Genomic DNA, 11,263 nt, shown 5'->3' with positions numbered 1-11,263 from the left:
TTTGTAGAATTTTGAGGAAAATAATTTAATCTATTTTGGAATAACTTGGACTGTAATATAACAAAATGTGGAAAAAGTGAAGCGCTGTGAATACTTTTTGGATGCACTATATCCAACGATATTTCAAAAGGTTCATCAGTAGAAAAAAAACAAGAGTACACACATCCTATTTTTCAAGGGTACAGAGCATGTCTGTCTTTCCTTGAGCAAGAGGGTCTTGGTACTCCTAAAACATTGATGTTTCCTGCAGATATGTGACTTTAGAAGACAGTCATTTTGGAATATTGTTGGAGCGCCGGATTTTCGCTGCGTTTAGATGCGTGCAGTGTCATTGCTCAGACAAGCACCTTCTCCTCAACGAAAAGGTACACAAGGTCATTGTGGTGCGGTTTGATGTATTGCAAACAGTAAAAAACATACTTGTTTTAGATACACATTAAAACTACAGGGAAATGTTCTATGGCTTAAAACAGCTAGTAATATTTTACTAAGTGAAGCAGCCATATACTGTAGCATTTGTGACAGTAATAAAACCGTGAACTTGCAGCTAGAGGAAAACAATATCCAGGTAACATGTGACCTTTGAGTCCTACTCACTGTCATTGACCAGGTTATTATTAATCTGTTAAGTTTTATATCTCATAAAACATCACGGGGGTCATAGTGCAGGATGTTATATGAATCTCTTTTTCCTAGTCATTGTGCTTTTACTTCTTCCATACAGTTTTTTTCGCTGTTTCTCCAGCTAACACTTTTAAATGGACTCTCGAGAGGCTCCATTAAGACTCCACTTTCACGATACTGTCCAGATCAATATTCACCCATCTTCTCAACCACGGTGGGATGACCCTCCTCCTGCCACCCACTGTAACAATACAACAGTTGCTGGTCGTCGAAATGTTCCACCTCCGTTACGAAGGAGGAATGAGACAGAAGAATTTCACCAGATCTTTCTGAGGGCAAAACCTAAACTTCGTGGAGTAAGTACAAGTAGTTTGTTCATTTATTTTAGATATCTGCAGGCTCAGCCAAACCAGTTTTTTTTATTTAGTTTGTGATGAACTGTGAAGGTGTTGGAATTTTTACTGCTTCTGTGATGTTCAGCTTTTACTGCTTTCTGTATTATTACAGGGGAGATTTCCACACACTTGAGCAAATATGGCTGCCCTCGTGTACATATACAGTATAGTTATACATAGAAACAAAGCTTGTAAAACAACATATATAGAAAAAGCTAAACACTCTTATGCCCTGTACACACGGTCGGACATTGATTGGACATTCCGACAACAAAATCCTAGGATTTTTTCCGACGGATGTTGGCTCAAACTTGTCTTGCATACACACGGTCACACAAAGTTGTCAGAAAACCCGATCATTCTGAACGCGGTGACGTAAAACACGTACGTCGGGACTATAAACGGGGCAGTAGCCAATAGCTTTCATCTCTTTATTTATTCTGAGCATGCGTGGCACTTTGTGCGTCAGATTTGTGTACACACGATCGGAAATTCCGACAACGGATTTTGTTGTCGGAAAATTTTATAGCCTGCTCTCAAACTTTGTGTGTCGGATGGAAAATGTGTGATGGAGCCTACACATGGTCAGAATTTCCGACAACAAGGTCCTATCGCACATTTTCCATCGGAAAATCCAACCGTGTGTACGGGGCATAACATGTTTATCTACAACTTTTAATATTGGAATCAAGATTTCAGCTTCACCTGATTGCTATGATATATTTTTATACAGTATAATTATATATTTTACAGTACCCCTATGTGTCCTCGCATTGAGGCTGTGTTGATCAATACAGCCTCAATGCGCCTGGTGTGCATGAGCCCTTAGGGTGAAAATCATGCATTTTATGTATCTATTGTCACACTCCTTGTGACATGACCCTTATAACATTCCGACTTTCCAGTTGTTTTTTTTTTTTAAGTTATTGCATACCAATTGTTTTTGTCCCTGAGACCTATGCCCTACTAAATAAAGTAAAAATTCTCATAAACTAAAAATAGTTATTATGTACTATAAATTCAATACATTTTAGGATAAATAGATTCTTTTGAGCTTCCATCCCCAAAGCTTCATCCAATAAAATGTTTTAATCCCATTTGGTTGTCAATTATGGTGTACAGGAAATTAACATCACTTGTTATTCTATAATCAACTTGTTTCCATTCTACATTTTCTAATTAATTCTGTAAGACATTCTCAATAGCACCTTGTCCCTCATTCAGCCTTGTGTCGGACTCCAGACACACGGAGAGTAGACCTACTCTACCAAGCCCTGCCAGCTCATGATCCATTAAAAGTTCAGGAGTAGCCTGTAGCACTCCCTTTCAAGGGCCTGGCACCAACAGCCTGGGATGCTGTTCCCTGCTTGGATTCCTACATTCCTCTGAGCTCTTCTTAGCTCCATCATATGTGACCCCCTACTTTGTCTTATCTGGGGTGGATTCTACCACAGTTATGCAGGATTTAATGGGCCAAATTGCAACTTCGATTGCTGACTGTGACAGACCCAACTAGGACAAGGGCTTTTGGAGGGGACTGCAGGGTAGCTTCTTGCCTGCTGATTATGGGCCCTTGCTTTTGATGGGGCTTTATTCTTTGGGAGCTGTGTGCCTGGGGGACCTCTGAAGTGATTTTGCTTTGAATTCGGGTCCATGTCTCTCCAAAACACACAACTCTGGGAACCTTGAACCTGAATACAGATTTGGGGCCTCTGTGCCCAAACTAGCAATGACTGATTCAATCCCCCTAGACTAAGAGACTCTAAGCAGAAGATTATAATCAGTTTAAAAACAACCTTATGATGAGGTCTCCTGCTTTGTGTAATCTATTTATTAAGTTGTCTTTCTCTCATTGTATTATTTCCCCATTGTGTGCCTCCTAGGTGTGAATTCCTGGTTTGTTTTACTTGGAACTATACTGTCACATCTACCCCAATGCAGGTGGTCAGACACTATAACTGGCTACTGTGTTCTTCACCTATAGCAGCCCCCTTTCACATAAGGCAAGCAGGCCTACTGGTACTCGGTTGCCCCCAGGTCTTATACACAATGCTATAGGGCCTGGCCATCACGCGAGGGCAGGCACGAACAGAGCAAAGCAAACAGATACTTGCGGTTAGCAGACCGGTAGTGTGGTTCTATGACAGTCCAGGTAAAAGGCAGGCTGAGTTCAGTGATGGCCCAAATCTGATCCAAGGTCATACACAGGGAAATCCAATCTAGCAGAGCAGGGCAGACAGACAGGGGGCTTGATCAGGAATAACACACGTATCACTCTCTATCACAAGCATGCGAGTGAGGGTTTGGGTGGCTTATAACAGTTTTGGTTTGCACCCAGAGATTGATCACATTAATCACCTTGCAGGTGGACAGACAAGGAGTGTGCCATAGCCAAAACCCAGATGCTGGAATAAGGAGACGGAACACTAGATGCTCCTGACATACATGCTCATTGAAAGAGCTGGTCACATTGGATTCTGTTCCATGTACTCCTTTTGTAGGTGCCGGACTGTCTGGGTGGCTAACTGTTGATTATCTTACTGTTAATTAGATCACTGTTAGCTGTTGGCTGCTCCTTAGATGTGCTCATGACATTACTGTTTACAGTTTGCATTGTTTAGGATAATGTGATCAAGCTCTTACCTGATTTTGTGTGGTATATATTCAGTGTGAATTTTCAATAAAGAGTTATGTTTGCACCTGAGCTAGTGATGTCTAGTTCTTGGGTGCAATTCTCAGCTATAATACCTGGTTCCAGAGAGTAGGAAGCTGTATCTTGGCGGAAGCATCGAGGTGGGTTGTCAGGCATTCTGTCACACTGACTCTGTGGTCCCAGAGACCATAAGCGTACCACAGTGCCTTCCCCTGCAGAATCATTACCTGATCCGCCTGCTGCCTTAGAGGCTGCTAAGCCTTCAGTTGTGAAGTCTCTATCTGATGAGGAGTCTCTGAAATCTGTGCTGCATGAAGTTCCCTGAGGAGTTGCAGGCAGCTGCCATAGCTTCTAGATATAGAGACCATCCTTCTATTAGTGCTGTTACCTGTCTAGGATCCTCTAGGTCCAAAGCCTACCATAACTTTTCCAATGCCCAGACATCCTCTACGAAGACTGGGAAACTCCTGTCTTCAGCTACCCAAACATTTTGAAGCCCAATACCAGTTTGAGTTGTCATTTATTAAGTGGGCCATTTTTGCCTTTGATTCAAACGCAGTGTCGTGCCCTAATTAAGCACTGATGAATCCTGTAGAGGATGCGTTGGTATTTAAGTGTCCCATAGATGTCTGGAGATTCTTTCCGAAATCTTTTCTCTGGCAGGCCCATTGAAATGGTGCAAGTCTGTCAAACTTTAGTGAAATGGACTAGGCTTATGAGAAGGTATCTAGCTTCTCACTACACTAATCGCTTATTTGTGTAACATTTAGAGCTCATTCCAGCAGCCCAAACAACTGTGTGGGCAAGTTAGTGGCTATATTCTTTTTTATTTCCCCATATGTGTTCCCTATCAGTGAACACGAGAAACTGCTGCAAAGCAGGCATGTAAAAAGCATTTTATGCACATGCCCTTTGAAGGACAATATCTCTTCAGAGCTGCCTTGGACACCCTCATTAAGGACATTACAAGCTACAAGCTAGAAGTCTGCTTTCAGCCTCCTCCCTGTTTCAAGTATTTCAAAGTTCCTGTGTCACCATACAGAGTAATACATTTCCATCAAGCTCTTGCAGACCTTCTAAATTGCCCAAGTTTCTGTGGCGGAAAAGTTTCAGGGATCACAATCTTCTCACAGTTCCCAAACCAAAAGGGGGCATCCATCCAATCCTGTATCTTAAGTTCCTAAATGTCTTAATTTGGATCCAAAATTCCACATTAGACATGTGCAATTAATTTAGTTCCGAATTCGTTTTAACGAATTTGGACAAATTTGTTCATTTGGAAATATCCGAATTAACGAAAACCTGTTTAACAAACTTTTCCAAATATTCGTAAATTCAAAGATTCGTAAATTCGAAAATATTCGTAAATTCGAAAAAAAATACGGAAATTTGGGAAAAAACATAAAATGCGGAAATTAAAAAAAAAAAAATCAGAAATCCGGAAATTCGAAAACCTGAAAATTTGAAATAACTAACTAATAATAACTTAACTATTACTAGATATTAAATTATAGGTATTGGAATTTCCTTTCAAATTTGGCTGTTCAAATAGAAATTAATCCAAAGTTACGAATTATCTGAAATAACGAATGTCGTATCTAAACGAATTGAACGTTACAAATTAATAATAAATTACAATATTGATAATAAAAACATTATTATTATTATTATTATTATTATTATTTATTAATTTGTTCCGTTCCATTTGTTTAGATGCGGCATTCGTTATTTCGGATAAATTCATATTCGTTACGTTTACCAAAAAAAAAATTTGAAAGGAAATTCCAATACCTATAATTTAATAGTTAGTAATAGTTAAGTTATTATTTAGTTAGATATTATTTCAGATTTTCTAGTTTTCGAATTTGTTATTTTTTCGAATTTCCGATTTTTTTTTTTAATTTACGAATTGCGATCATAACAAATTACACGACAAAAAAAACCAAAAACGCATGAAACGAAAACAATTTTTTTTTCCGGCAGTACACATGTCTATTCCACATGGAATCCACCAGGTCTGACATTACCTCCCTCCATCTGGAAGTCCCTCTTTTTCTCTAGCACATCAATGATTTCTTTGCTGTGGTCCTCCAATTTGGCTTCCGCACCCTGTTTGTTTACCAAGGTCCTGGCTTTTGTACTTTCCTTGTTACAACTCCCAGGGCATCCCTACTATGGGATATCTTGACAGCCATCTGTTGGAGGAACAGTTGGCACAAGTCCTAGCCGATAATTTGGCATGTTCAGACCTTAAAAAGGTTGGATCCTAAACCTGCAAAAGTCAGAAATGTTTTGGAGTACCTGGGACTTATCCTAGACACAGCTTAAGCCAAAGTTTTCTTTTCCCCAGGAGATACATCATACTCTCCACTCCTAAATTTCGATTCTTCAGTTCTTTAGTCACCTGACACTTCACTTCTGCATGAGAGTCATGGGGCTAATGGTAGTTTCCTTCAAGGCAGTCCTATTCGTCCAGTTCTTCTCCAAACCACTACAACTCAATCTCTTGTCATAATTCGACAAATACGTTCAGCCCTTTGACAAACCGACTTGCCTGACAATGGGGACCAGGTTGTTTCTGGCCTGATAGCTCAGAAATCCAGTTCTGGAGATGGGAAAATCCTTTCTTCCAATTTCTTGGAGGATTATTTCAACAGATGCCAGCCTGACAGTTTGGGGAGGAATTGTAGACATCTTATCACCACAGGGAAATTGGAAACTGGAGGAATCCCATCACCTAATCAACATTCTGGATCGCTGGGTGATTTGGTTGTGTCAGAAACCATGAAATTAGACCGAGACAGAAGTACAGTTAAATCACACTTGTTTAATAATAAAAGTAAATAGAACAAATGTAGTCAAAACATAGCCAGAGTTCAGGAACCGGAATGGATAGTCAGACAAGCCAAACATCAGGGAGCCGGAGATGAGCGTAGTAAAACAGCAAGCAGGATCTGGAGCCAGAAGAGATGTCAGCCAAGCATGTCTTTTAACAGGAATGCAGGAGAGCGTCTCTGTTGGATGTTGACTAAGGCGATGGCAGCCCTGACAGTACCCCCTCCTCAACGACCCCATCCCCTGGGAGGACCACCAGGCTGGAGGGGAAAACGTCTATGGAAATCACGGAGGAGGACAGGGGCATGTACGTCTGAGGATGAGACCCAAGAGCATTCCTCCGGACCATACCCTTTCCAATGCACCAGGTACTGTATGCGCCCACGGAACCTACGGGAGTCAACAATGGACTGTACTTCATACTCCTCATGGTTCTCAACCTGTACAGGGTGAGGACATGGCACCGAGGTGGTAAAGCTGTTGCAGACCAAAGGTTTTAATAAGGAGACATGAAATACATTCGAAATACGCATATTAGAAGGAAAGTCTAGTTGGGTAAGCCACTGGGTTAATCCTGCGAAGAATACGGAAAGGCCCAATAAACTGAGGTGCGAACTTCAGTGAGGGAACACGAAGTCGGAGGTTGCGAGATGACAGGCAGACCCTGTCCCCAACCTGGTAGGTAGGCGCAGGCAGGCGTCTGCGGTCAGCATGGAGTCTGTACCTATCATTAGCATGTCGCAAAGCCTCCTGGACTTGTGCCCAAGTGGAACGAAGACCACGGAGATGCTCCTCTAATGCAGGAATACTCTGCGGAACAAACGAGTCAGGCAACATGGAAGGTTGGAAACCATAAATCACCATAAACAGGGACAATCGGGAAACAGAATTCAAGGCACTGTTGTTCTCTCTTAGTTTCTGAAGCACATGACAGACATCTGTGTGGTGGCTCTCCAGGGACTTGGAAAACATGAGGATATCATTCAGATAAACCACCACACATAACTGCAACAAATCTCGAAGGACATTGTTAATGAATTCCTGGAAAACTGCCGGGGCGTTACAAAGGCCAAAAGGCATTACGAGGTACTCATAATGGCCTGTTCTGGTATTAAATGCAGTTTTCCACTCATCGCCCTCAAGTCTCACGAGATTGTATGCCCTTCTCAGATCAAGCTTCGTGAAAACCATTGCTCCCTTGAGGCGGTCAAATAACTCCGTAATCAACGGAATCTGATAGGCATTCTTAATCGTGAAACGATTGAGACCCCTATAATCAATACAAGGTCTCAGTTCACCACTCTTCTTCACGAAGAAGAAACCAGCACCAGCAGGGGACGAGGATTTTTGGATGAAACTTCGAGAAAGTGCGTCTGCAACATACTCCTCCATGGCCTTATTCTCCAAGACTGACAAAGGGTAAACCCGGCCACGAGAGGGTATGGCACCAGGTTGAAGGTCAATTATGCAATCGTACGGCCGATGTGGAGGCAAACTACCGGCTTGATCTTTGTCAAAGACATCGCTAAAATTACGGTACTCCTCCGGCAGGGAGGAGAGTGAAGAGCTGCACAGGACCTTGACTACATTCTGAAAGCATGTCTTACTGCATTGTGGTGACCAGGAGAGAACCTCAGCAGGGAGCCAATCAAAAAAGGGGTTGTGCCTCTGTAACCAAGGATAACCAATAACCAGCGGAAACTTAGGTGAGGAAATACCTTGGAATTGGATTATCTCATGATGAAGAGCCCCTACGGCCATGGACAACGGAACCGTCTCATGAGTCACATGGGCAGGCTGTAGGGATCTCCCGTCAAGAGCCTCAATCGCAAGTGGAGTGTCACACAACTGCAGCGGAATCGAGCACTTCGATACAAAGGCAGCATCAATGAACAGGCCTGCAGCCCCAGAGTCGATTAGAGCCTGTATCTCGATGGACGACTTAGCCCAAGAAAAGGTGACCGAAACCAGGGGCTTATCCTTCTGGATACCTGGGGATGAAAGAACGCCACCTAAGGTCTGTGACAGGACCTCAAGGTTCGGGCATTCCCTGGATGGGTAGGACAAGACTTCAAAAAGTGACCTGCCTGGCCACAATAAAGGCACAATCTCTCGATCCTACTAAAGGTTCTCTCACTTGCAAAGAGACATGTGAAGCCCAAGTGCATTGGTTCATCTTCACTGACTGACTCTGTACCAGGAGGCATGGGAGGTGAGGGCGGCGCGGGTGGGACTGTAAAGCTCGGAGGCAAACGTACAGAAGGCTTCCACAAGCGCTCCTTAAAAGAGAGTCTCTTTGAGTCTGGAGTCAATAAGGATGGCAAACGTGATCAACTTTTCCAGCTCAGTGGGTATATCGCGGGCTGCTATCTCATCCTTGATGGAATCCGAGAGACCATGAGAAAAAGCAGCCATGAGAGCCTCATTGTTCCAAGCAAACTCTGCTGCCAGAGTACAGAATTTATTGGCGTATTTGGCAAAAGTTCTCATACATTGTTTGATGGACATGAGGCACTTGGCAGCAGTAGCGGAGCGTGCGGAAACGTCAAATACCCTTTTAAAGGAGGCCACAAACTCAGGGTAACTCAAGACAACAGGTTTTTGTATCTCTCATAGAGGGTTTGCCCAGGCCAAGGCTCTCTCAGAGAGCAAAGATATCACAAACCGACTTTGCTTCTGTCCTTGGGAGATGTCTGGAGCAGCATCTCAAAGTATATCTCAACCTGGTTGAGGAACCCTCTGCATTGGACTGGATCATCCCCAAATCACTGGGAAAGCGGAGCAAAACCAGACATACCTCTTATAGAGGCAATACTCGAGGCGAGTGCCTGCACAGAGACTGGAGCAGCAGCAGGGATGGCCTGCAACACAGGTTGTACTGGAGCAGCCACAGTGGGAGATTCCAGGTGAGCTGTGCGACTCAGGAGTGTTTGTAACACCATGGCAAACTGATCCATGCGGTGATCTTGCTCATCCAATCTGGAAAAAATATTACCAACAAGTGGCTTAACTGTATCTTCTGAATTCATGGCCTTCGCCTACTGTCTGAAAACATGAAATCAGGCCGAGACAGAAGTACAGTTAAATCACACTTGTTTAATAATAAAAGTAAATAGAACAAACGTAGTCAAAACATAGCCAGAGTTCCAGAACCGGAACCGATAGTCAGACAAGCCAAACGTCAGGGAGCCGGAGATGAGCGTAGTAAAACAGCAAGCAGGATCTGGAGCCAGAAGGGATGTTAGCCAAGCAAGTCTTAACAGGAATGCAGGAGAGCGTCTCTGTGATGTTGACTAAGGTGAAGGCAGAGATCCTCTGGGCTGGACGGCTTAAGTAGGCAGGACTGACGAGCAGGATATCATCAACAGCTGAGTAACTGTGGAGAGATAAGCCCAGCCCTGACAGGTTGTCACTACAATGCTGCATATCCGGACTCGTGAGTCACTGGACAGAAACCAGAAGTCTTCCCGTGGCAAAATAGGTAGGAAGGATTCTGTCCTGGGCAGAACTTCATGTTTCAGTCTTATCAACTGGTTCATCAAGGTGTGGAAAATTGGTAAGCAAACTTTCTTAGCTGCTACTACCTGGACCCATGGGAATAGGTCCTACACCCAGAGGTGTTTCAGGACCTGTGTCACAGATGAGGACACTGGACATGGACATCTTGGCCTCCAGTTTCAACAACAAACCGGACAGGCTTGCTTTTAGTTAGAGAGAGCCTCTGGGGGAAACACTGAATGTTCAGGTGGCTCAGTGGGATCAGTACAACCTGATCTGTCTTACCTCCTCTGAAGCTACTTCATCTGCTTTAAGATTGAGGGCATTCTAGTGATACGCAAAGCTCAGGCCCAAGTGGATGTGGTACCTCGACCTAATCAGAGTCCAGGCAGATGCGCAGTGGGTTGCCATTCTGCTTCACAATTATTTTTTTAAATGGCATAACTGTTGATTCCAAGGTCTTGAGTGACTGGGTGTCTCTGAATCTGTGATTCCTAAGATGCTAAAATCTTGAAAGTCCACTTCCTGTAAGGTCTATGATTGCACATGGAAGGCATACTTTGCTTAGTACAAAGAAAGCTTTAATTCTGAAAAATATTTAATGATATGTGGGATATTTCAGGGCCGATCCCAGGCGGGTGCACGGGGTGCAGTGCACCCAGGCGCCAGAGAGGTGGGGGTGCTGGAGCGCCAGAGTGCTCCCCTCCCTCCTCCTCCTCCCCTCCGTGTCCAGAGGTGGCTCTGTCCACAGGTCACCGCCACGGAGCGGCCACTGTGTTTTACGCTGCTAGAGCCCATCCCCCCTCCCTCCTCCTCCTGTCAGAGGAGAGCAGCCACCGGAGATCGGATCGGCTGGTCTCTGTGTTGAGAGAGACCAGCCGCGCAGTGACTTCGCTGGGGGGGGGGGTCGTGCCTGCAGCCTGACACAGGTTCTCTCCTCCTCTGTCTCTCACTCCCACCTAAGCTGCTGCCTGTCTAGATCTGCTCTTCACCCGGGCGGTGCGGCTGCACACTGTCCTCTCTAGCTGCCACCCGGGTGTTAATGGTTCTGTACTAATAGAGAGAGGTTTGTCCTTGGGGCGGTCTGTACTAATCGAGGGGGGTTTGTCCTTGGGGGTCTGTACTAATGGGGGGGTTGTCCTGGGGGGGTCTGTACTAATGGGGGAGTTGTCCTGGGGGGGGTCTGTACTAATGGGGGGGTTGTCCTGTCAGTCTCCTTGAAATAGGTGGAGGTGATGATGGATCCTTCAGATATCTT

General features: G+C 44.2%; 1 protein-coding gene across 1 annotated transcript in view; it reads left to right on the top strand.

The window, feature by feature from the left end:
* The first annotated feature begins 694 nt into the window (after positions 1 to 694).
* LOC141105354 (uncharacterized) overlaps positions 695 to 11,263 on the top strand; it is an 86,796-nt gene continuing 76,227 nt past the window's right edge. Inside the window, exon 1 of the mRNA XM_073595217.1 lies at positions 695 to 980. Within this exon, the coding sequence (XP_073451318.1) occupies positions 759 to 980 (222 nt within the window). The 5' untranslated portion in view covers positions 695 to 758. The remainder of the gene's footprint in view (positions 981 to 11,263) is intronic.

The sequence above is a fragment of the Aquarana catesbeiana genome, linkage group LG08 (genome assembly GCF_042186555.1).
Source record: "Aquarana catesbeiana isolate 2022-GZ linkage group LG08, ASM4218655v1, whole genome shotgun sequence".
Taxonomy (NCBI): domain Eukaryota; kingdom Metazoa; phylum Chordata; class Amphibia; order Anura; family Ranidae; genus Aquarana; species Aquarana catesbeiana.
This window is presented reverse-complemented; position numbering and strand designations above follow the sequence as displayed.